We start from the raw sequence: 26309 nt of genomic DNA, 5'->3' as shown, positions 1-26309 counted from the left end.
ACATATATACATTGAAGTCACTCCATGTTGGGACTGCAAGATTATATTTTGTGTCTGATATGTGATTACACACATTTTGACCCAAAGGTATAGATTCTATGTTTCTGGGCCATTAGGTGTCTCTGCACCCTGTAACAGCAATGTGTGCACACGTAAACTGGAAAGAGACATTTCCTTTCCATGTGCGAGGTCGCCCTTTTGACAGGCTGAAGAGTACCCATAGCAATAATGGCAATTATAGCAAGCCCTTGCCTAAAGCCCAGTAGCAAACAGCTAAGTCAGGGGCAGCTGCAGAAGGCAGGCACACTCACAGAAGCCTATAAGGAAAGGGATACACCTTTGTGTAAGTCCTACATCAGCTCTCAGGAAAAAACAGTACCTTCGGAGGAGCTAGCATCAGCTTCACTTCAGACTTTCTCTTCTGACATTCTTTTTCCTGAAAGGTTGAAAAATATTCTGCATTACTTTACTCAAGAGTAATTTTAAAATACTGCAGCAGTTTTTTTGCTATTTGTTTTAGACCTCTCTTCCAAGGGGTGCACTTTGCATATTTGTGTGACCCTGTATCACACACAAGATGAAGCAGTGTAAGGAGTTAGCTGTACGTGGACAGGCCCTGGCACACAAACACTGCCCTACTAGCATTAATGTTCATCTTATGTATTACCAAATGCTTTTGGCTGGTTTTAGATGGAGCCCTATATCAGTGAGGTTATTTCATCAAAGCAGCATCACATTAAAGACTTAATATCCTTCATTATACACTCATGTTCCCATTTGCTCTGCAAATTCCAAGATACTCTTTTGGGGAAATGTTTTCCCTTTTGTTGTCTATATTATGTTGTAGAATGCAAGAAACAAGAAGGGATTTTCTGAATGTGTATTCCACTGCAGGCTCTGAAAAGTGAACATCGACAACTTTCTACTCTGACACAATCGATGCATGTCCTCTGTTAGGAGGTGAGCCAGAAGACCTAGTCTGTACCTTATGATTAAAATATTTATTATTCATGGGAAACTTGCTTTCTCGTTATGCAGAAAATATACACTATCCTGCCAGGTAAAATCCATTTCTATTACAAATCAAGACTGTATTATTTGGCAATAAAGTACAGATTCCTTTGTGTTCATTTTGCTTGACAATTTGTATTTCTATAAAGCCTACAGTAAATATATTACATGCATAAAAACACCTGCCTTTATGAGAATTCAGTTATGCTGAAAAAGGTCACATAGTCCTCAGCTAATAAATTGTGGGCTTGGGCAGGAACATAGTAGATAGGACAGGAGAGACATGTCTTTACATTGAACTGGCACTGAGGGAACAAAGGAAAAGCTGGCAATAGGTCCTGGCACTGGTGGCATTCAATTCTTGATGAGGCATGGAGCAAAACACTTTGCCAATGCAACAGTTAGGAATTGCCCATTTATATGGATAGCACATCTCACCCTTTACTCATCTACCTACTATCTGATATGCATCATCCATCACTATGGACACCAGACACTACAAAACAATTTCATTTTACCACGGCTGTTCTGCTAAGCATCTAATCAATGCCTGAGAGAAGCCACTAACTCTCCACACAGCATTAAAGCAAATCACAGCACATGACAAGGCTAGGAAAAAAACCAAACAAACAAAAACAGCCACCAACAACCAAACAAAACCCAGAAACATGCAAAACTGTAGAACAGGTGGATTCACCATGGAGGAAGTAGGATGAAACTTGCACCCAGTAGGGAGAAGAAAATAATCTCTTGCACTTCAGAAGAAAGACAGAGGAGAAGAAAGTTCTACACATCATATTATAGCATGAAGCATATTATTGAGAAAATGTCATTAATAGTTCTTTCGGAGTATGATGGGCAATTCCAATTTAGCTGACATTGTAATTATCATCCTTTTTCAAAAAAAATTTTCCAAAGAAATAGAAAGTAAATTCTAAGGGAAAAAAAGCCCTAGCAGGAATTTCTTTCCACCTAAGAGTGCAGCCATTCTAGTCACACCGAGAGCAGTGGCTTTGCTGTTACACTATAAGGCAGGAGCTTTGCCTGTATCTGCTCTGGTTTGCCAGGTCAAATATAACGCACAAGTGTAAAAACTGCTCATGTAAGCATAATTCATATACATGGGGGCTCTCACCAGAATAACTATGTCAATTAATAGAAATACAAACCACTCTCATAACTGAAAATGTGTTAATGAAACTCTTAATGTGCAACCCTAGCAGCTGGATCAAAAAAAAGTTAGAGGAAAACCCTATCAAAATCCTGTCACTAGTTCACTGTGTTTCCTAATCTGATATAGTGCAACAAGAGAGTTGGGAATGTTAAAAATTCTGACATTTTAAGCCAAGGAGGTGGCTCTGTGAAGAATTCCAGCAACACTGCTTGCATTAGGCTACGGGGATTATAGCAGAGACTGGCAGCAACTTTTATTATAGTCTATCATCTTTCCATAACATTGACCACCCAGGCACTTTACATCTTTTCCTTATTTCTCTGAAGTCAGGGGCACTGTTATATGCCTGCAAACCATTTAATCATCCTCAGACTCATTCCTAGGAAAGACGACTATTTTGGTTCTCTCCTTTGAGAAGAAAGAGCTGCAATCTGAAGTCTAAACTCAGATTTTTCCACCCACTTAAGCACACAGAAAACAACTTTATTATACCTTTTCACATAGCTGAGCCTGAAGGAGTTCCACTTCATTCTGCAAGTCGTGAAACTGATTTTGTAATGCAGCCTGATCCCTGAGCTGGGCTTTCAAGGTCAGCACTTGCTGCTGTAATCTCTTATTCTCCGTTTCCTGGCCATCTTTCACAGTGTACACAGGCTCGAGAGCAAATACACAGATTTTTGAAATTAGATGTATAAAATAATGAAAGTATTTTCAATCATGTTTTCGAGCACAAAACTTCTCAATCAATGTATGTACTTACCTTGTACATAAAAAAACCCAACCCTGATATAAAACATATTATCATAAACATATTAATATTAATATCTTGCACTAATCTTAAAATTGTTTATGACCAAGGAGCTCTTGATCCTCTATGAGAGCAGGTGTAGGACTGGGGATTTCACAATGCTCCTTCAAGGTAAGTACTGTATTATAATCATTTCACATCTGGGGAAACTGGGGCACAGAGAGATTAAGTGACCAACCTATGGTCAGTAAGTATAGTGAGTAAGAATAGAACTCAAAAGTCCCCAGTCTCCTGCTCCAACTGCTATATAATATGTCCCTTGGTTTTCCACATATCTTTATATCAGACAGCAGATTCTGCTCTCCCAGTTATATTTTTGTTTTGGAAGATTATTAATAAAACTACTTGGATTTTAAGTACACATTTCAAAAATATTTAAGAACCAAAATATTTATTACATTAAAATGCAGTAATAGTGGTACAGAACAAATGGAAGGAGGAGCTTCTGAATTTAACTCCTCCTCCCCCACTCTCCGATTTTATTTTCAATTTCATGTACTTGGATTGAAAGGATTAGTGAGAGCTTTAGACTGATGGTCAGCATCATAAGGTCAGCTGCTAGAAGTGATACTATCAGATTAAACATACAGTCTAAGAATAAGAAAATTTGAGGGTGAAGAAAGTCTTGTGAAAATTGCCTATGCTGTTGTGAACTTATATTTAAAAATATTGAGTTGATACACACATCTGCTCAAGATTTCTGGTAACATGTTATATAAGGAAGTCTAGAAAGATTAAATGTTTCAGTGGTTTAGCTAAAAATTCCACTCAGACCTATGATATACTGTGGTAAAACTATATGACCTTCTGACAAAACATGCAGGAAGATGGTTTGATTTTAATGGTTATTATCATTAATACAGCCAAGATAAGAGCTAATATTCAGCTGTGATGCACAGAAACACAGTTCAATCTTCCCTCACTTTCTGACAGCCTTTCCTGCTTTGATGCCCTTGGTGACTACAGCGTACTGAAGGCACCCTTTCACAGAAAACAGCAAACTGAAGTGATAGATCATGTTACCCTGGCTCCCACACATCAATGCAGTACAGATGAAAACAGAAATACGACATTTTAATACTGTTCTTCCTAATGAAGCAAGTCCCCTATGCACAGCATTCAAGCAAGTCGTGCATGCTTTGTACTAAACTTTTTGGCTCCCTCTTGTGTTAAGAGAAAAGAACAATAGCAATTGTTGGACACACCAAGATTGATTAGACAAGGGCTGCATGATAAAAGCCTGAGGACAAGTCTGAGACATGGTATGTTCCTCATCTTCTTCTTTCCTGCACAAAAAGTTAGTTAAAAAATGGAAACTCCCTGACTGAAGATGCCTAATGGAAAAACAGGCGGGGAAATAAAAAATTACTTGAAGATTAAAGACAAAGACAAGTTTCCTCTTTTCCATTTTGCTGACTTGCTAGCAGTTTTCTGTAGTTATAAAGTACAAATAAGGCATACAAGGCTTATTTATGATCACTCTGTCATATGTCCCAGTTAACAGTAATGAAGGGTTGTGTAGTCAAGCAGCTGGAACTGGGAAATAACCAAACTGTAGCATTTAACACACTGCATTTTTATAAAACTTGGCAAGACCTATAGTCTTTGGAGTTGGTGCCTAAACATTAAAAATAAAAATAAAATCCTCCTTTTCTTGTGTGTGCTGTGCTTGTCAGAAAACTCAATGAGAAGGAATATGACTTTTTGGCTACAGGCCATGACAGGAGTCAGCAGTTCACCAGAGAATCCTGCCACCTTATTCACTGTGTGCATTTCATCCAGAATTCTTGTATTCATTTTCAAAGTTGTAAATAGTAGCCTGCTCCCTTCCTGCTCACCCACATATTTCTCCTAACTCCTACTACAGCACTACAGCTCAGAAGGCCACCTTAACAATGAGCCAACAATGTGCACTTGCAGCCCAGAAAGCCAACTGCATTCTGGGTTGCATCAAAAGCAGCATGGCCAGCAGGTCGAGGGAGGTGATTCTGCCCCTCTGCTCTGCTCTGGTGAGACCCCAACTGTCCAGCTCTGTAGCCCTCAGCAGAAGAAAGACATGGACCTGTTGGAGCGGGTCCAGAGGAGGCCACAAAAATGATCCGAGGGCTGGAGCACCTCACCTATGAAGACAGGCTGAGAGAGTTGGGTTGTTGAGCCTGGATATAAGGCGGCTGCGGGAAGACCTTATTGTGGCCTTTCAGTACTTAAATGGGGACTATAGAAAGGGTGGGGGTAACCTCTTTAGCAAGGCCTGTTGTGACAGGACAAGGGGTGATGGTTTTAAATTGAAGGAGGATAGATTTAGACTGAATATAAGGAAAAAAAATTTTTACAATGATGGTGGTGAAACACTGGCACAGGTTGCCCAGAGAAGTTGTGGATGCCCCCTCACTGGAAGTGTTCCAGGCCAGGTTGGATGGGCCCCTGAGCAACCTGGTCTAGTTGAAGATGTCCCTGCTCACTGCAGGGGCGTTTGGACTAGATGACCTTTAAAGGCCCCTTCCAATCAAACCATTCTATGATTCTATGATTAACATCCTAGAAAATATCCCCAAATACTCTTACATTAAATGGTGTTTACCCTGAAAAAAACACCACTGAAACAAAGAGTCCTAGTAGTAATTTTGGAGTATATTACCTTAGCTCGTTTTTATTTGCAGTGTATAATACATCACAGCTTTTTGGGGTCTCAGCTGAGAACTAGGATCCCTAGGCATTGGGGCCTGTAGAACATAAGATATGTACAAAGTCCCAAAAGACATGCTCAAAACACATCATATCTCATAGACTTCCCAACTTCAGGTTCTAGGTCCAGAGTGCTCACATCCTCACTTCTTTCAAGCATCACAGACAGAGGTCTTCCAGAAAATAAAATTTAGAACAGGAAAAAGCATGTGATATACTGCATCAGAGTTTATTAGTAACTTTGTGGGATGAAAAATGCTTTTGGACAAGGGTGGCCGCTAACTAAAAATAAGAACAGGATCACCAGTCTACAGAACTGCCTTCAAGAAGAAAAACTATGCCAGAAAAGCACAGTAATCATGATAATAATTGTACCAAAAAGTCTTTTTTTTTTAAATATAGAAAAGCCTAGGTCATATTTTAACAATTTCACACAAACCCACTATTGACAACTTGGTGTATATTAGAAAGTTTATTTTAAAAGAGAATTATTGAAATAAAGTCATAACCTTTGTTAAAAGATATCTACTCTATTTTTTATCTGGATTTTTTGCTTAATTGTGCCAATAAAATCAACATCCATTGGTTAAGATACAATGGGCTTAAGCCATGCAGAGAATTAGTTGTGCTGTCTAATAGTGTAACTGAAGGATAACCCAGTTCTCTGACGTACATGTACTGCATCTTTGACCCTGGAATGAGACACATGTGTATTCAAGAATTTGACATTATCCCTAACAAGTAATTAAATCTGATGAAGAAGTCAGATCCAAATCAAACATTGCAATATTGCATAAATATATACTATATATTGCACAAATATTTGCTACTGATTAATAAACACTAACATGAAAAGTGTAGTTATTGATTTAAAAGTGGGGTTTTTTCAGAAGAAAGGCTGACCTGCACTTTTTCCAGTGCACATTCTGTCAAGATTTTTGTGAAGCACTATTCTGTCAAGGTATTATTCCCATGTGAGTCACAGAAATAATTAGCATCTTAATTCAATAACCAATAAAATAAGAAATAATCGCCCCAGATGGTCCCCAAACAAAAGGGTCAAAGCTCCACTGCCCAAAAATGTCCCCAAAAGCTTAGGTGTTAGCTTAAACAAAACGCTATGATACACTTCTGTATATTTTCAAACAATTTGGGATTTTCTTCTTCTTACTTGAAATAGAGTTCATTGTTTTAAGATGTTACATGCCAGTCTATCATAATGATATGAAAATTCAGTGTCTCATTTTCAATTCAGCCAGAATTCAGTTGCCTAAGCATCAGCACATAGTGCCATGTAAGATGTACAAACTAATAAGACGTAACGGCATCAGACTTGCAGGTGGCCAATCACACTCTCAGAAAGAATGTCCTAAGGCATCTAAATGGAATCAATAGTGATGTTTAGGCAACTGGACTGAGTCCAGAATCTTTACACTTTCCAGAATTTCTTTTTATTTTCTTCCAAAGCCATATCTATCTAGCCTGTTCAAAACGAATTTGCAAATATTGTAGGTTGCTACAAAATTGCTTTTCCAGCTGATGAAAAGTTGCATATTTATTCTTTGCAGTTTTCCTGTTAAGAAGGACAGAAATAAATTCAGGGCTAGCTGTAAAGTCTTTATGAAAGCTGCTTCCAGGAGATTATTCAATAATTAAAAATCTTTCCATAAAATACTTAATTTTAGTGAAAGACATAAAAACTTTATCAGGACACAGAACCACCTGAAAATTAAAAAAGCTTTCATTTACAGCAAAACTAGTATTTCTGCGATACAGATACATTCTAATGAGATTTCCTCTCCCCCACATTACAGAAAGATTTCCTGGATTTTGGGGATACACACTTGGGCTGCATGTGTCAGTTACAGACTTTGACTCCCCATTAATCCACACCACCTTCTCACCACCAATGGAAATTGATCTACAAAGTGCCCAGCTTCACAGCTTCATTTTGCCTTTCCAAATCTAGTAATCAGGACTAGAAGGGAGAAAGGCCAAATACTGAAAACACTGAAGACTCCTCCAACACTTTCATTAAGGCCGCCTGAAAAACCTAATCCTCTGAAAACTATTCTGGCTAAAGAGAGCAGGACAAGACTCCTCCTGAAAAAAATGGAGGTGACTATAATGTCCACGTAAAGCCCAGACTTCAGAGTATCCTGTAGACAGATGGTCTACCTTGCATAATATCTTCTCACATTCAAGTTTGTAACTCCAGTGGCTCTAGGTGCTCTACACTTGCCTCAAATCTATTGCCAAGGGCACTAATTGGTGTCTCTGCATCCAAAACATTCCCTCCAAGGGAATATGCTTTTCTATGTTCCATTTAAATACATACCATTAATTTACAGTGCTGCTTTCCAATAATTTTGTCCCCAACTTCTTGTTTAAGATGGTCTAATTCTGAGAGAGCCTGAGTCAAACGGGTTTTGATTTCTTCGTGTCTTGTTTCAGCAAAGCCAAGTTCTGTGTACCATTTCTGAGCCTAATGGGAAGCATAAAAAAGCAAAATTACTAAATATAATTAGTCTAGCAATGGTAGCATTTCTCAATAGCGGCTTACAACCATGGACTTGAGTGTGATCTCCACATCACAAATTTTAAATTGTTGTAAACTGATTAAAATAAATGGAATTACACAATACAATATGATCTTATAAGAAATGAGTAAGACTTTGAAGTCTTATAGAAACAGATCTAACTAGAGCTATGCAGAAAAATAGATTAATTTTTATTTCTATATTTGAAGGTACCTTGGGTATTCTGAATACAGCTGAAAAAAAGCAGTGGTGAATCCACTCACGATTTCACAATTTCTTTTGAAAGCCCTCAGAGCAAATCGAAGTAAGACTTTATCAGCTAGGGGGAAAAGCCTTCCTGAGAAATGCGAAAAATGAAAAATATAAAGGAGGAAAAAAAAAACCACCTCCATATGTTCACCTTTGTATTTCTTCTAGGATGTTTTTTCTCCACTTATACCCATCAATTGTAGCTTTGAAAAAAAAAGCAGAAAAACCCAGATCAGCTGGTTGCCTGACAGCAAGCTCCTTACCTTATATGAGAGATCACAACTTCTCCCTTTTGGAAGAAAATGCATGACATTCTTTTAAGTAAACTGAGGAAGATGTTGCAACACACAACTTCCTTGTAACACACAAAAGGATTAGAAGGATCCAAGTTAATCAGATTTAAAAAAAATAAAAATCAAGCGATCTCTTCATGTTCAAATTACAAGGTCAGAAGTCCTTACTTAATCATCCATCACTCATCCAAATCTACTCCTTCATTCTAGTTGCCTCACCTGAAATCTGGGAAGCCTTATAAGGCAGCTGTCAAAGGACAACCATTTTGTACGCCCACCATGTACAATCCTACTGCTCTTTTAAATGCTCAACCCACTTGCTACTGCCAGTGCCTTTTCCACAGAGAGTCTGAGCAATGCCTGTTACTGCATGAAACAGCCCCATAAATACACACTTGTCATAAAAGCAATACATTCTGCTTACATAAGCATAGAGCAGAGATTGTTCAATAAAAAATAAGAATGCGAAAGCTAATGCATTCAGAAAGGCACAACACTGAAAGCTTCCTTGGCTGGTATTAAAACTGCAGATTTACTTTGCACAGGCACAGAATTAGCCACCCAAACAAGTTCCCACGTAGGTGGTGTTGGACTTAGTGTTTAATACATAGATGTCAGAGAAGGGGCAGTGTGCATGCTCTGCACCATCACTGGGTTTAGCGAGGCCCCTTGACAGTGTCAGATTTTACATCATCTTGGCTGTCATTCAAAAACTACTTTGAATTCAGGTTTGCCGTAGTTCTCAGTGCTTCTACTGCCTTGTATTCCTCCCCATTCCTAGTGAAGGGGAGGGAAGCAACATGCCGAGATGGCCACAGCAGATCGCTTGTTTTGTGTGTCTTTATTAAGCACTCAGCTTCTGTCAAGTGTGCTGGTGGAATGCAGCTTCACTTGAAGTTCTGGCCAACCACGAATGACTGTGCAATTCATCACTTAACTGAAAGATCAAAGGGGTACATTCTGGTTCTGCAGATCAGAGACTTCCCTGTTTTGTAAAAGTGTTAAATACTGGCAGCAAGGAGAACAGCCATGTAAGAAAACAAGAAAGAAAACATATATGCTCCTTAGAATTACATCAGAGTAGGAGGTTACCTCTTTTTTTGATTTTTCTAATTCCTTTTGCTGTATTTTTAGCTGCTCTTTTGCCTTTTCGACTTGCTCTTTCATCACACTGTAGCTTTCAAACATGCTGCCCTGGATACACAACAGGAAGATGTGACTACTCTCTCCCATACAAAATGGCACTCAGGTTTTTACAGAACAACATATGGTTTCCTTCCGTCTGAATTAGTAAAAACATTTGCATAAAGTCAAGATATTAGAGATAAATCTTTCCCTGTTGATTATTCTCAACTGAAGTAATAATTCTGCTTTTACAAGAACATAGTAATTCACTGTGGTGTAAGATTCGTGACTACAGAGGAAAAACATGGACAAGAAATCCACTACAAGTAAAGATCCTGTCCTTAGGCATATATTTCATAAAAACCAAAACAACAACAAAAAAACATACTCTACCAGAATAAAAGTTAGTGAGTGAAGATTTGCATACTTTTCAATAAGACATGATTGTTTCACAACCCTGAATACTTCACCATTATAACACAAGTTTGTGGAAATCAGTTTGCTCTATCAGCAAGAAGACAAATAATTTATAAAACCTAAACCATGCACTCCTTTAAGGATTATTTTTAACTATGTAGCTTGCTCTATTACTTCAGAATTCTCTAATACAACATTCAGAAAAAAGCTCTCCGTTATTTTGCCTTCTGTTTCAAAGTTAACTTTAGCACCTCAGATTTCCGGTACATGGGAGGTTACATTTTCCATATAACAAAGGTAATTTAGCTTTGTCCTCCAAATGACATTTATACCTCCTCCTTTCTTTAGACAATCCTGCTTGATAACATTCTTTATTGTTATTATTTACCTCTTTTCCAGGGAAATAGTTTGAGGAGTCTATAACCAGAACTACTTCTCCTTCAGTCTGAGTTACACTAGACACTGTTTCAACTTTCTCTGCCTTAAGACCATGTTGTTGACTTTCTTCTTTTAGTTTTACTATCTTTTCCTTTGTCCCCAAACTTTTATCTTCTCTCAGCTCTTCATAGGTGAAACCCAAAGAAGACATTAATTCTTTCAATTTGCTATTTTCTAAAACGATGTTTGCATTTGCTTTCTGAAATTCATCAAGCTGTTCTGAAGTTTCTTTCTTGATTCTGTGTATTTCTCTTTTCAGTACACATTTTTCCTCCTGTAAATCAGAAATAGTTTGATAACAGCTGGTTTTGCACTCTTGAAGTTCTGAAACCAAGGTCCTGTATTTCTCTTGTTCACACTTTCTCTCTGCCAAACATCCCAATAAAGTTTCTTTTTCACCTTCTAAAAGATATATTCTTTGTAAATCTCCCTCTCTCTCTTCTATTAATTCATTATATTTTGCTACATAGTTCTCCTTGTCTTGTAATAATTTTGCTATTTCTTTGAAGTATCTGCTTCTTTCTTCTTTGAGGACAGAAATCAGCTGGAAATATCTCATTTTCCTTCTTTCCAGGGATAAAACACTCCTGGGAAGTTTATTTGATGCAATTGTCAATAAGGCTTTTTCAGAATTCCTATTGTTCTCTTCAACACATGAGAGGTTCCTAAAGAAGGTTTCAACAAAAAATGTTCCCAGGCTCATGGTGTTTTCCTCTGATAATTCATTGTAATATCCACCAGAAACTTCTTTCTCATTAAGTAAGTTTTGGAATGAAACGTTAGCTTCATCTACCCCTAAAATATATTGAAAATACGCATCCATCTCCTCTTCCAGTGCACACACCATTTGAGCATATCTCTCATTCTCCTGTTGTAATATACAGACTTTTTTGGAGTAATTTTTATTCTCTTGCATCAGCAGAAATATCCTCTGAGAACACACAGCCACCACTTTTTCCAGTGCATATATTTTCACATTATGTTCATTACCAGCTTCCAGTGGTGACAGATGACAGAGACACTCATAAAAATTGCTGCATGGCAGGAACATTTTGCTTAAGCACACAGCCCTCTCCTGCATAGGAGACAATGCGTTTAGCGGATGCCTCTCTTCCTCTGACCAAAACAATTTCTGAGAGTATGCATATTGCATATTATCAGCAACTATTTTATGACATGAGAAATTCTTCTCATTTGGTTCATGCAGTTTCAGGGTCTGGTCTTTCTTTTCTTTCAGGCCAATATTGCTGGAAGGGTTGGTTTGTTGAGTGGGTTGCTCTCCTTTCTCCTCCATTTTGAATATGTCTTCTCCATTATCTACCCTGTTCACATTAGAGATGCAGATTTCTGAGAGGTTTGCTTGTTTCTCCATTAGTTCAGAGCTCCCTTCTAAATACTTCTTCATGTCTTTAAAATCGACAAATAAATTTTGGATGTCCTGTTGTCTACCTAGGCTGTCTGTGCTTTCCATTCCTTGCTTCCCAGACCTGATTAATTCAGTCTTATTTAAAACTTTAGAACTTTCCTCAGAAACATTGGTCACCTGTTGTAGTTGGGCTTTCTCATTCTGTATTTCTTCTCCCTTAGCTCTCCCCCTAAAGATTTTTTGGTAATACTTTCCAACATTAACAACTTTATCTAAACATTTATTTTCACTTGTGCTTTTTGGCAGAACTTTCTTGTTTTCCCAATGTTTTCCCATGTTGCATTTTTCTAAAGATGATGTGAAAATTTCAGTCACAGTGCAAGGCATCCTTCCATGAAGAAGTGCAGAAGCTTTGTCAGAAAATCCAACTTTTGCAACAAGGCAGGGGCCATCAAAGCAAAGAGTGGTATTTGCCTCACAGAAATCAAAACTTCTCACTTTCTTCACAGTGGTGACAGCTGATATGTGGTAGCTTTCAGGTTCTAACAAGGTAAGCTGGGGCTTCTTCCTCATCAAAGCTTCAACCACAGAAACAGGGATCATCTTTGCTGGTAGATTTATAGCTTGTTCCTTCAAGAAAGAAAAGTTTTCATCATCATCTTTGGTTTCCTTTCTTGTTTTATTTTTAGTTAACTACTCACAGCAAGAGGGAAGCAGTCTTGCTGCACAGTAACCTAGAGTATTTGCCCATTTTGTTCCAAGGGTGAACTGGTAATAGCAAAAGAGAAATGTTTCAAACTGAAAAATAGAAGCTAAGATACACCATTCTCTCTTGCTAATAATTATTTTTCACTTAATCCATAAAATACTTGGTTACCGACAGATGGGAAAAAATCATAGAATCATAAAGGTTGGAAAAGACCTCTAGGGTCATCAAGTCCAACCATCAACCCAACACCACCATGTCTTCTAAACCATGCCCTGAAGTGCCACGTCTACACATCTTTTAAATACCTCCAGGGATGGTGACTCCACCACCTCTCTGGGCAGCCTGTTCCAATGCCTGACCACTCTTTCAGTAAAGAAATTCTTCCTAATATCGAATCTAAACCTCCCCTGACACAGCTTGAAGCCATTTCCTCTCATTCTGTCGCTAGTAACTTGGATGAAGAGACCAACATCCACATTGCTACAACCTCCTTTCAGCAGTTGTAGAGAGCAATAAGGTCTCCCCTCAGACTCCTCTGCTCCAGGCTAAACAACCCCAGCTCTCTCAACCTCTCCTCATCAGACCTGCTCTCCAGACCCTTCACCAGCTTCGCTGCCCTTCTCTGGACACGCTCCAGCACCTCAATGTCCTTCTTGTCCTGAGGGGCCCAAAACTGAACATAATATTCAAGGTGTGGCCTCACCAGTGCCGAGTACAGGGGCACGATCACTTCCCTACTCCTGCTGGCCATGCTATTCCTGATACAAATATTCGTATACAAATCCTGATACAAATATTTCCATATAAAGAGATTGCAAATTATTTAAAATTTGCAGTGAGAGTAATGATAAAAATAAGGTACAAATAAGTTAATGTTTCTTAGTGTACATCTGTATTCATCTTGAATAACATCTTTAGTAGCTACGATTTAAAGCTACTTTTACATTCATCTTTAAATACACCAGCTCTTCATTCTACCTCAAAATTCACAGACTCACTGTGCACAAAAATAGCAAGAATAGTGGTAATTTTTCTTCTCACCTGCTCAATCTCAGCTAGACCAGCAACTTTTGCAAAGGCACTGGAATTGTGTTCCAAAACTGGTAGAAGTTCTTCTGGTAGCTCCTCCGTCTGCTTCAGCCCATCACAGCTACATCCTGATGTTTCTGTTATGGTAAAGCACTGGACAAGTGTAATGCCACTCCCAGATAGTTACATGAAAAACAAACTCAAAAACAGTTGATCAGAAAGGTGTTTTACTGAGAGTATGCTCAAAAGTACCTTCTCCACCAAAAGCATACATCACCAATGATGCAGAGATAAGCATGACTTTAAACAAGAAAACAAACTTCACAGGAAAATATAAATATTAAACTCTAAAAAAAAGATTTTTCTGGGGTCCCCCCAGTTCTCAAAGCATTTAAAAATAGAAAATAGATCTCATTATAGTGGGTAGATGAAAACTTATGAGTTAAATTTATGGGTTAAAATAATTCAGTGCAGGTTTGCATTTGCATACAGTGAAATTTGCTATAAAATTTCCATTCATTTGTTTGGAAGCATTTACCTGATACAATGTGCCAAGGTCAGAGCTTTCATGTTGTTTGGTCTAAAAAGCAAATCTGACTGCTGCACAGTATTTCCAAACACTATACTTCAGCCAGGACATGGGAAGTATCCCCTAATTCCTCAACTCTGTAGCTTCTTGAAAGTTCTAGGATTTCTTGAGAAAGCTCATATCTAAATGGTAGTATCCTACTGGCAAATAGTTATTGCTTCACCTTCCCAAGATAGTTTCCAGATTAAGAGGTTCTTAGAAGATCATGCACACCACATGAATGAAATCATCTTCACTTTTATTGCACAGAAATGAAAGCAAAAATTCCAGTTTCTTTTCATACCAGACTCTTTACCACGTAGCAGCACAACTGGAGTTTGAGTAGCTCTGCTTATGAGTGAATCCAAGACTGCTCCCCATTTCGGATTTTGAATGTCATCCTGGATTAGATCTCCTTTCTTAATGGGAAAAGGATGAGGAAAAGAAAAAAAAAATCAGTTTATAAATATACAGAGTTTGTGATATGAAGAACAGGAACATAAATTTCCTTTGTTATTTTACATTCAGAAGACCCATTATTTCATTATAATTGCTATTACTTCATAGAACTTTCTCATTCCAACATTTTCTAGTGATGTCATGGTTTTAAACTTCCCTCTGATGTTTCCTTCATTCTTTACAAAAAGTTGAGGAAGAAAATCTGAGTAATAAGCACGTAATATGTCAGATCAGAGATAGAACACTATCCGAACAGAGACATTATATGCTCATGAACAAAGAGAAAGTCCAGTCAAGTAGGGAATGGGACTAATAGTTCAGTGTCCAGCTACAAAGACAACTGTTCCTAGGTTGGAAGAACTCAAAGTAGAATAATCATTGCAAATAAAATTTCCTTTTGCCTTGATAATTTAATTGTAAATTTCATATTCTGTTCTTGACATTTATCTTGACTCCCTGATTGAATTTGGAAATTGTGACAACTGCTGGTGCAAAGCAGGTACCCTTATTGCTTGATACACAGCAGGTCACATTTCACATGCACCATGCTCATTTTTATTGAACAGGAGACTCAGGTTTGATTTTATCAACAAAACACATAATCAAGGTGGTAGCGAAACCAGCTGCAGTGCAGAAAGCAAGCCGACACAGTCGCCTTTGTCTTCCTGCATTGCTCTAAACCAAATGCCAGCAGAAAACAAACTTGGTCTCTTTGGGCTGAGCTGCAGCTTTAAAATTACATATGAATGGGAAAGGCAATGACTTCAAAGTCTTCCGTTTATAGTGAGCCAGAAGAAGCCACCTGATTTTCCACAGGATCACCAGTGAGAATAATTTTGATTTTAACCCAAGTCAGCTGCCACATCATAGTGCTTTATTATGAGATCTTGACTGGGTGGCATGACTTAAGTGGAAACCACAACACTTCCAAGACTTCCTCCTTCATTTTCTCAGAATATTGAAGCTAATGTTAATTCCTTGAAACACACTCATTCCTTTCCTGCAAGTTTGCCTTTATTTCTTCCCAGATATCTTTTCTTTATTGGTATGTGGATTCTGTCAAAAGAATGTTACACAAAATAATGTAAAAGATAAAATGCTTGGATGCCAGGAATATCCTACTGTGAAATCAAGAGCTCAGTTGTCATGTGAAAGCTGTAGAAAGGTGCACCACCTGGTGTTTCATACTTTTCCTTCACCAATACCTTCAGCAAACCCCTAGCATTCACATTGAGAAACTGTCTGATTAATCAAGACACAGCCACATGGAACCAGCTGCTTTTTCGTGCATTTTTCATTCAGGCAGAGGCTGTAATTAGAATATTGCAGACTGGATCCTGACACCAACTTTGAAAATTCAAATGTCTGACAAGTTTTATGTGACTATGTCCCTCTGTGAGATGCAGTTCAACTCTACAGGACCAGAACAAAACACGTAACAGCATCCAATATTACTACATGGAGATGCAATAATGACTAAGACTAGTTTTCAAGAATAACTGATGCGGTTGGCATTTGAATGACACAGTATTTACTGAGGAATCTCATATCGTGTATTTCACAGGAGTCTGATAAGCCTGTCTTCACAAACTACTTTTTTCCTGGCTGTGAAATAGGCAAGTGATTCCATTCACTCTTTCACTGAAAAAATGATATACAACAGCTTTCCCGAAAAGTAACAGCACGAAAATCTTTCTTGTATTGCACACAAGTTCTCATTTTTATAGCTGTTGATGGAGTATAATGGGCTCAAATAGGACTTTCCTTGTAACTATTGTCACTATTTTGGCTTGAATACTACACGATCAAGGTAATGAGGTTAGGAAATTCTATTTTAATGGGTGCTAGTAAAACACAAGATGGGGGGAAAAGCCCTCTTCATTTTTACAATAGAACACCAGAGGTCTCCCTCCCCCTTTTATCATACATATTGAATTTTTTTTCCCTGCTATCTCAAGCCATTTTCTACAAGAAAAATCCAACAGAATTAGTAGAAGTACCAAAAGAGGAGGAAAAGACAACCAGAAATGCAGAAGGCACAAGATGTGATGCTGCTGATGCTATACACAACATTTAAAGAATGCAACCTACTGTGCAACAGACAAAAGTAAACCAGCTCAACACAAATTATGGACTGTTCATTTATACCAAAGACTGGATAATTGAGACTCAGTAACCTCCTATGACAACACAGCTGTAAATTAATACTTAGAAAAGAAATGGTTAGAAAACTTTGGGTAGATGAAAAACTAACCTTTTATCAGGGTACAGCATAGAATGAAAGAGATTTTGTCTTGTTTCTTGAGGACTTTTTGTATTAGTTGCAGGCCATTAGTCAGTTGATATATCTTGCTTTCGCACTTTCAAATAACTCAACATTTACTTTCTCCATATCTCAAACCAAGAGTAATTCTCCACTACTTCTTTCCTGGCTCTGAAAGTCCTCACCCCTGACTGTAGTTGGGTGGTCCCCTCGTAGTGCACTTGGTTGTTGTACCTGTTTACAATTCAGTGTAAGTCCCCCAAGAAATATCTTAAAACAATTTCAAACCTTATTCTTCATTTCCAAGAAGAAGTGAAGTCACTAGTTAAAGTAACTGTAGCAGTTGTTCAGGCTAAGTATAAAAATAAGCAACAGCAGTCAGTCCTTCTGCCACCTTGGGCAGCTACAGAGACACATGTGGTGAAGCCCAGCTTCCAAGCTCTCCACAAAGGTCACCCATGTGCTGCCAGATACTGCAGGATGATCTTACCTTTCTTTCTTTCTCACATAAACAAAAACTCCTGGAACTCACTTCTTTTGGACTGTAGAGCCACTAACAGTACAAAACCACCATGTCTGCAAATGTGCGTTCAACTACCAGGTTAAAAACTTTGCCTTTGTTTCTTCTAGCTTTTATGGACAAAAGATCCTCTCCACCTTCTCCTGGTTGTGGAAGTACTCACAGTCTGATTGTCCTCCTATACTGAAAGGGTTTTGTTCATGGCCATTACCTCTCGGCTGACTGCAGTTAGAATCAGGAGAGTTCTTGGGATATCAGGTCACTATCTGAATGGAGTAGCTGAGTGTGAGGCTTAGATGATTTCACTTTATTTAACAAATCCTCAGAATAAAAATACTCTCCACCTCAGTGCATAAAAAATAGAACTTCATTGAGTCCTCTCTGTGAAAAGAACTTTTTTCTTTGTCAGCAAAATGAATTGGCAGAGGCTGAATGCCATATTACAGCATGTTCAGAGCTTTCCCATGCAATGCTGGAGTGAAGTGCTTGAAGCAAACAAGTCCTATTCAGTGTATTCAGGGCAAATCACAATGCTACGGAGCTGCAAACCACTGAATATCTCAACTCACTCCCTGTCATGAATACCACATCCATCTTCCCTTGTTTACCATTATCCAGAAAAATCTCATAGACAAGATTTATTGTCAACTGTGCTTTCTTCTTCAGCATTTGAGCATGAATAACATGTGAAAACTCACCCAACTGTATGTGTACTCCTCCACTGAACGGTGTCCATGCAACAGAGGTCTCAGAAATTCTTCTGGGCATTATTTACAGTGCCAAATGAGACCTATGCCTTGGGCACATCACTCAAAAACTTAAGGAAACAAGATTTGTGAAGAGCCCTCAATATGCACCTAATAAAAGCAGTGATGCAGCGAAGCTCCAACTACTGATTCCAGTAGTGAATTAGACACTGTGAAGTACTAATGTATCAACAAAAATAAAGGAAAAAAATATGCAGGAAGGAAAAAGCCTCTCACTTGCATCTTGACTGCACATCTAAGGACAAGCGTAATCCAGGGTGATATAAAGATAAAAGTTAATTTTATTCTGCCTTATTTTGACTTACCAGGTCAACACCGTTGTGTCCATTCTCCAATATTGTGAGTCGTGAGTCCTTTTCTTTCTTCTTTTTGAACTTCACCCTACCTTGATCTTTCAAAGCCCTGTTTTCATCCAAAAGCTCTTCCATTTTTTCCTGTAATTTGATTTCAGATAATTTCAGACTATAAACGTGATGGCAAGATTCTTCCAATTTTCTTCTGAGAAAGTCTTCAGTGTCCTGAGAGCACTGGAGTTCAGCCAGCAGGTCTGCCTGTTCTCTTCTGTTGTGCTCCTCTTTTTCCCTTAGGAACTTCAGATTTTGCTGAAACGTCTCGAGGTGGCTTTTCATGTCATGCTCCACATTTTCAATGCAAGTTTTCAATTCCATTATTTCCACATCAGAGTGTTTATAGCCCTGAGTATCACTGAATGCTGATTCCAGCTTCTGCTGGAGATATTGCACCATTCCCTCTTCTAATTTGGAGGTCAAAAGAGCAATATGGCCACTGAGATCTACAACTTGCCTTTCCAGCCTAGATACCTCACGCCGAAGGTAACATTCCCTTTCTCTCAGCACTGCTGTCTGTTGTCTCTGCCTTTGCTTGTAGTGCTCAAAATACTCTGACTGGCTTTTTATCTCATCTTCTTTTGTCTTCAGCTGCTTCTGGAGCCAACATAATTTTTCCTTTTGCTTCTTCTCTGACTTTTCTTGGTTTCCAACCTACAATTTCAGTGAGTTGTATGGTTAACTTCTTAATACTAAATCTCTTCTTTATTATTTTTCTTAATTTTGCAAAAATTCTGCCCTTGTTTTTTGAAAACCCAGGAATGACATATGTAACATTTTTTAAAGCCAGTAAAGCTCTGCATTTAGAGCAGAACGGACCTCCTGTTTTGTCATTTCAACCACCACTGAAATATCTCAGTAGGAAACAAACAAAACACAAACTAACCCACATCTACTACTACATAAAATACAGGACATTTTTAAGCACTTCCTTTTGCATGTTTGATTGTGCACACTAAATCAAAACAAACCTTTGAACTGGAATTCATACAACCAACTCAGAACTACACAGTAACGTATCGTTAACACTGACAGTAGCGTAGCACTGAGATGTTACAGAGAGAGAAGCTGTGGTTCTATTATAGAAAATATAAAATGCACTTTTCAGAGACCAAGTTTTTGCCCTTTGACCTTCACCATACCTGTCATTCATCAGCTCCTTTTATGAACCCCCTGAAAAGGAGAAAGGAACAGATGCCTTTTGAATCAGCTTGGGAAAGTCTTTTGGTATTTTCATTTGCAGCAAAGTACGTTTGAACACAGAGGCATACAGAGGTGAAAGATGTCAATGAAAGACAGAGGAGGCTTTCATGATTCACATACTGCCCTTGTTTTGAGCAGAGTAAAAGCCACCAGGATCATAGTGCCATTGTAGCAAATTTGAAGCAAGACTGACAGCGCAGCAACATAACTGTATTTCTTCAAGTACTTCTTTAGGTCAGCCTCTTTGATCTCCAGTATTCTCCTGTCTGAGGCGTTCACCAGCAAGGACAGTACAGGAGGAATGCTTAGGCTCAAATGTTATGCAAAGCCAGGTAGGTGTGGGATAATAGTTTGGTTAACTGCTGATGGGAATATATGTATGTCTAAGCTTCTTGAGTCTTGAAAAATACACTTCACTTTTAAATAAAAAAGTGAAGGCTATTGTTCATACTTCTGAGTTGTACTGCATGGTACTATTGCCCTGCTAGATTATTCAACTTTGACTTAAAATGCTGAGACAATGAAAGTGTATCTTATGATAAACAGAACCATAAGACATTGTTTTACTGTAGATGGTCCCTGAATAACTTTCATTCCTTTAATGTTTTCATGGATCCATCCAATGAGCTGTGCAAACTGGGTAAAAATGCCCATTATATGCATTATCAGTCAACAGCTGACCATTCTGATACAAAACATTTACATGAGGAAGTACTAGCACTCGGGAGAACTGAAGGCTTCCCACTGCAGAGCTGACAATTTCACAGCAGGCACGGGGAGAGGGAGTTGTGAGGGCATGAAATCGGCAGTGGGATGTTCTTGGTGATGAGGCAGCAGGTCAGCTTGCTCCAGTGAAGGGCACTCTGCAGAGGAGGGCTCGCACCAGCAGGGCTCTGCAGAGTGGTGGCCCACATGACAGTGCATCATGGGCAAGAAGGCACAACCCAAACCAATCTGAGAGAGCTGGAGAAGGTCACAAAGCTAAGCAGGAAGCTTAAAGCAGATGCAACAGCAGGTGGGGCCCAGCTTGAGAATATGAGAGCAATTCCAGAATCAGAAGACAGGCTAAGCAGCTGCATTTTGTAGAGAAAACAGGCTGTGTTAGCTGTGTTGTGCTGTTGTATCGCATATGGTAGGGAATCAAAAAATGCTTTATTATCAGGCAAGAAAGATAAAGTCTGACCTAGGGAGAAGGACTATGCTGAGTGGGTTCTGGGGAGAAAGAAAGAACAAAGATCAAGGGCCCGAACAAGAGGAATAATGGCAGTGCTTTCAAAAACATTACAGAAATAGAAAGTGGGGCAAAAAATGACCAAAAGGTTCTTCTGATTCCTCTGGTTGTAGAAAAAGTGCCCCCTGCTCTAGGTGTCCCTGCTCAAGCAGGGGGTTTGGACGAGATGATCTCCAGAGGCCCCTTCCAACCCCTACCATTCTGTGATTCTGTGATTTATTGCTTAAAAACAGAGAGGTCACTGGAGATGAGATTGATTTATAGATTATTACTGCAAAGAGAAGCTAAACTAGGTCATCTGAAACAATATCCTCCTCACCAAGTTGATCAGGTCCTCCCGAATGTCTCTCAGTTTCCCTTTAACACGCACATTTGCATTTTCAATCTGGTGCAACTTCACATTTAGTTGATCAATCGTCACAAGAAGTGTTTTGTGTGACAGCTCCAGCTCTTTCATCCTGTGATGTGAGAATGAAGGACTTTGCTGAGTAAATACCACACAGTACAGTTCCAGATGGATAAGCAGTCATCAGCAAGGCATCATTTTATCTTTGTTCTTCCATTTTTCTCTCAACAATAAAATAGTAACAAATTGTTGATTGCTAATAATAAACAATTCTTAAGAAGTCTACTGGGGTTTGCACAGTATGCTGGAGACTCTCAAAACTGTTAAAGACAACGTTTATGTTCATTCTCTCTGTGCTGGCTTCATCTGAAAACTGTAAATAAACACATTTACAGGATTAATGTTTACTGAAGCTTGGCACACTATATGAAGTAACAACCCACCATAAAGACAACCACAGTGTTGTACCTGATCTACATGTATCTGATCACAAGATTTTGCTAGGTACACAGTTAGGAAATTCAAATTTTATGATGGTGGTAAATGCTTTCCATCAAAATTAAGATTACAGGTAACCTACGAGTAACTATGTTTTACTGACTAAAGGGAAAACATCTTACTTGTAACATACCTCACAGTGTGTACTGAAACCTATAATGCATAACTGTATTGACTTTGTCCACATAGCTGGATTTTGATAAAATCACACAGAATCACTTACAGGTTTGCTTCGCCTGTTGCTATTAAAATAGAAGCATAAGATGATGTGGTGTGCTGTGATGGGGTTCCTCTACACAGGGGGAATACCTAAGATAATCTTATGAGAGCAAACTTCATGTTTTCCTTAAGGTTTTCCTTCCCTTTTCAGCCCACACATCAAAAATTTCTCAATGTTTTAAACAGCTGAGAGTTCCAAAATATCCTTTTTTTGTTAAGGAAATTTTTTTTCCAGTCTCTCATCTTCTGTGGCAGGTACTAAAACCTCCTCTTTTCTCACCTCAGAGATGCAGACATTATCCCCTGTGCCCCTCAGGGCTGTGCTGTGCCATATCTTCTTCCTTGAATTTCTTCATTCAACTTTCAACAGTCTTCTACTTGGCTCCCATGCTAATTTCTATCTTCTAGCTTTGTCTCACTGCCCCTACCTGCCAAAATTTCCTGCTACCACCATCCCAGTATGACAACATTACCTTCATTCAAAAATCTCACATAAAAATGTTTTTCTGAAGCAACAGGATTAAGACAGAAAACACATCATTAAATAAGTACCTATTCACGTATCAAAGTGAACCTGACGTGGCCCTCCCCACCACAGGCACTGCATAATCTAACACTGGTATCAAAGGAAACTGTGCCACATGAGCCCAAAACTCTGCCCTGGCTAATTACAGCTACCGACTCTGCTTCTCTGTTTTTTTCCAGTAGTTCTGCCTTTCACATCATTCCTTATCTCATCTTTCTGTGCTTCAGCCATAACATCTTCAGGCACAGGATTGCTTTTCTTTCTACTGGCTAGCTAAGATCCCTGAAAACGGGCTTCCTGTTTGTATTTATGTTTTATTTATATTTGTATTTTCTACCCTTTTAACTATTTGCCTTTGTTTAGGACAGTCCAGTGTCTGACTGTCAAAAACTTGCTCTTATTATTCTAGTGAACTACTTAATTAATGCTTAATGGCACCTTTAATTACTGTAATGGTTAGCATTAACATACTAAACTAGATAAAGCTTTCTGAAACAAGGAATTTTTTTACAACACAAAATTCCACATTAACTCTTAACTTAAAAAGAAAGGGATATATTTTACAAGCAGAACTTACACCTTATGAATATTTAAACATGAAGCATCCTGAGAAAGCTGGTTATTTGTTACAAGATTTTAGATGATGTTGTAAAACCAATTTAAATAATAAACCCCCAAAAATGAGTATTGCATTTCTATTATGACAGCTACACAAAACACTTATACATGCATCTTATCAGGTACCCTAAAAACACATAGAGTCTTCCTTTTCGCTAGTTTTGCACGTATCATTTGACAGCCAGTACACGGAGCAAAGGGAACAGTACATTTGTCACATCACATTAATTTTGAATGCAAAAAACCACCTTTTATTTACCTATTTCTTAGGACAGAATCTGATTCCATGTAGTCCTCTAGAACACCTTTCAGTTTTTGCTCCGACTTTTCCAGCTCTTTTATTCTGAGGTTCAAATTCTCTTCTCCAGCGCTGTTTACTTGTTCATCAGGTATGCTTGCATCTTCTAGTTCCTGGAAAATCCAGGAAGTATCAATTTTAACATTGAAATTCAGGATATCAAATCCTCCATTACTGGGCATTTTAATACAGTAACAAAATTCTTGTTCTCTCCTAGATGAAGGATCCATGATGAAAAAACACCGAATTATTAGGTTCACAATGTATTGCAGTCTAAGCATGCAATGAAGGAGTCTAAGCCTCTGATGATCAAATGAACAGTCTTTCTCGATTCTGAATACATTTATTATTTATGAGAAAGTCTCATTTCATTAGCCCCAAAGTAATTCAGCACGTCTGAAAGCAGCTGCAGTTCACAACAAGAGATCCCCATAAAAGATTCAGTTAGACTAATTCATGAAGGAATTAGGCATCAAATTTTTGAAAAGAGGATAATTTTTTACTAAATAAGGGAGTTCATAAAATTGGATGTGTTTGTCACAAAGAAATGGTACTTATTTTGGATAAATGTATGATATTTTTATTGTTTCAAGACATAAGATTAAAAAATATATTTCCTATAATTCCTAATCTATGACTATTTCAGAGAAACATTCAATATATTTAGCTGGTATTTTGGAATTCTGCATTCAGTATTTTCCTTAAGAGTCTACTTCACCTCTGACACGTTATGAGACCATGCCTACAAGGAGCTATGGAAGTCTATTTGGACTTCTGTAAGGCCTTTGACACAGTCCTCCACAGCATCCTTCTCTCAGAATTGGAGAGATATGGGTTTGATGGGTGGACAGTTTGGTGGATAAGGAATTGGTTGGATGGTCACATACAGAGGGTAGTGGTCATTGCCTCAAAGTCCAGATGGAGATCGGTGACAAGTGCTGTCCCTCAGGGGTCTGTACTGGGACAAACACTGGTTAATACCTTCATCAATGGCATGGACAGTGGGATCAAGTGCACCCTCAGCAAGTCTGCAGACGACACCAAGCTGAGTAGTGCAGTTGACACACCTGAGGGACGGGATGCCTTCCAGAGGACCTGGAAAGCTTGAGAAATGGGCCTGTGTGAACCTCATGAGGTTCAACAAGGCCAAGTGCAGGGTCCTGCACCTGGGTCAAGGCAACCCCCAGTATCAATACAGGCTGGGGGATGAAAGGATTGAGAGCAGCCCTGCGGAGAAGGACTTGGGGGCATTGGTGGATGAAAAGCTAGACATGAGCTGACAATGAGCACTCACAGCCCAGAAGACCAACCATATCTTGGGCTGCATCAAAAGAAGCATAGCCAACAGGTCGACGAAGGTGATTCTGCCCCTCTACTCTGCTCCGGTGAGACCCCACCTGCAGTGCTGTGTCCAGCTCTGGAGCCCTCAGCACAGGAAAGACATGGACCTGTTGGAGTGGGTCCAGAGGAGGCCACAAAAGTGATCAGAGAGATGGAGCACCTCTCCTATGAAGACAGGCTGAGAGAGTTGGGGTTGTTGAGCCTGGAGATGAGAAGGCTGAGGGGAGACCTACTGCAGCCTTTCAGTACTCAAAGGGAGCTTATAAGAAAGATGGGGACAAACCTTTTAGCAGAGCCTGTTGTGACAGGACAAGGGGTAATGGCATTAAAGTAAAAGAGAGTAGATTTAGACTAGATATAAGGAAGAAATTCTTCACTCTGAGGGTGAAGTGATGAGGCACTGGCACAGGTTGCCCAGAGAAGTTGTGGATGCCCCCTCACTGGAAGTGTTCCAGGCCAGGTTGGATGGGGCTTTGAGCAACCTGGTCTAGTTGAAGATGTTCCTGCTCATTGCAGGTGGGGGTTGGACTAGATGACCTTTAAAGGCCCCTTCCAACCCAAACCATTCTATGATTCTATTCTATCACATTCTTATTTATGTGTCCCTCTATTCACTGATATACATATAATGAAAGTTAATACAACAGTTTCTAAAATCTATCTCAAACCTCATGATCCATTAGGCCTCTATCCTTCTGATGCTTCATCCTGAAAACTGAGTACTTCAGCATAAAACCAGGAAAGCTGTTATGACTAATATCAGAAAAGAGAAACTTATTGTTTCCTTTTTTGCTAATATAGCTGAGACACATGATTGAAAACCTGTGTCACAAAGTGAAAAACAGGCCCAGCATCTTGCATGGACTGAGTATAGTTATTATACTTGTTCCCAGCTTATAATAATATCAATATGCAACGGATAATAAGACTGGAAAGTTTTTCCAAAACTACAAATTCTGCTAGCTCAGCACAGAATAAAAATATCATGAATGTCATGGAAAATGTCACCCAAATCAGCCAGTTTCTTTGAGAAAACTGTCACAGATTAATTACAATGTAACAAAACACATTAAAAAAATAGGAAAATGAAACTGTTCGTACCTTTTCTGCTTTGTAACAAGACCATCTCCTGTCTCTGCAGTGCGCTTACCATTGCAGGCACATGCTGTGACATCCATATCATGAATGTCATGGAAAATGTCACCCAAATCAGCCAGTTTCTTTGAGAAAACTGTCACAGATTAATTACAATGTAACAAAA

The 26309-nt window shown here is 38.8% G+C and overlaps 1 protein-coding gene across 4 annotated transcripts in view; it reads right to left on the bottom strand.

Moving 5' to 3' along the window:
- Positions 1-26220, bottom strand: part of C4H4orf50 (chromosome 4 C4orf50 homolog) — a 53182-nt gene extending 26962 nt beyond the window's left edge. For 3 of the 4 annotated variants that reach the window (XM_064449115.1, XM_064449116.1, XM_064449118.1), the window contains exons 1-11: positions 26150-26220; positions 23669-23820; positions 21522-21660; positions 18727-19422; positions 14717-14831; positions 13857-13981; positions 10691-12736; positions 9853-9954; positions 8017-8163; positions 2678-2839; positions 380-436 (exon numbers count right to left, since the gene is read on the bottom strand). In XM_064449115.1, the coding sequence (XP_064305185.1) occupies positions 380-436; positions 2678-2839; positions 8017-8163; positions 9853-9954; positions 10691-12736; positions 13857-13981; positions 14717-14831; positions 18727-19422; positions 21522-21660; positions 23669-23697 (3618 nt within the window). In that variant the 5' untranslated portion in view covers positions 23698-23820; positions 26150-26220. The remainder of the gene's footprint in view (positions 1-379; positions 437-2677; positions 2840-8016; positions 8164-9852; positions 9955-10690; positions 12737-13856; positions 13982-14716; positions 14832-18726; positions 19423-21521; positions 21661-23668; positions 23821-26149) is intronic. The other variant, XM_064449117.1, reaches the window with a different exon arrangement.
- Between the last annotated feature and the right edge of the window lie 89 nt (positions 26221-26309).

Source organism: Phalacrocorax carbo, chromosome 4 (genome assembly GCF_963921805.1).
Source record: "Phalacrocorax carbo chromosome 4, bPhaCar2.1, whole genome shotgun sequence".
Taxonomy (NCBI): domain Eukaryota; kingdom Metazoa; phylum Chordata; class Aves; order Suliformes; family Phalacrocoracidae; genus Phalacrocorax; species Phalacrocorax carbo.
The sequence above is the reverse complement of the archived record's forward strand: the minus strand, read 5'-3'. Positions and strand labels throughout refer to the sequence as shown.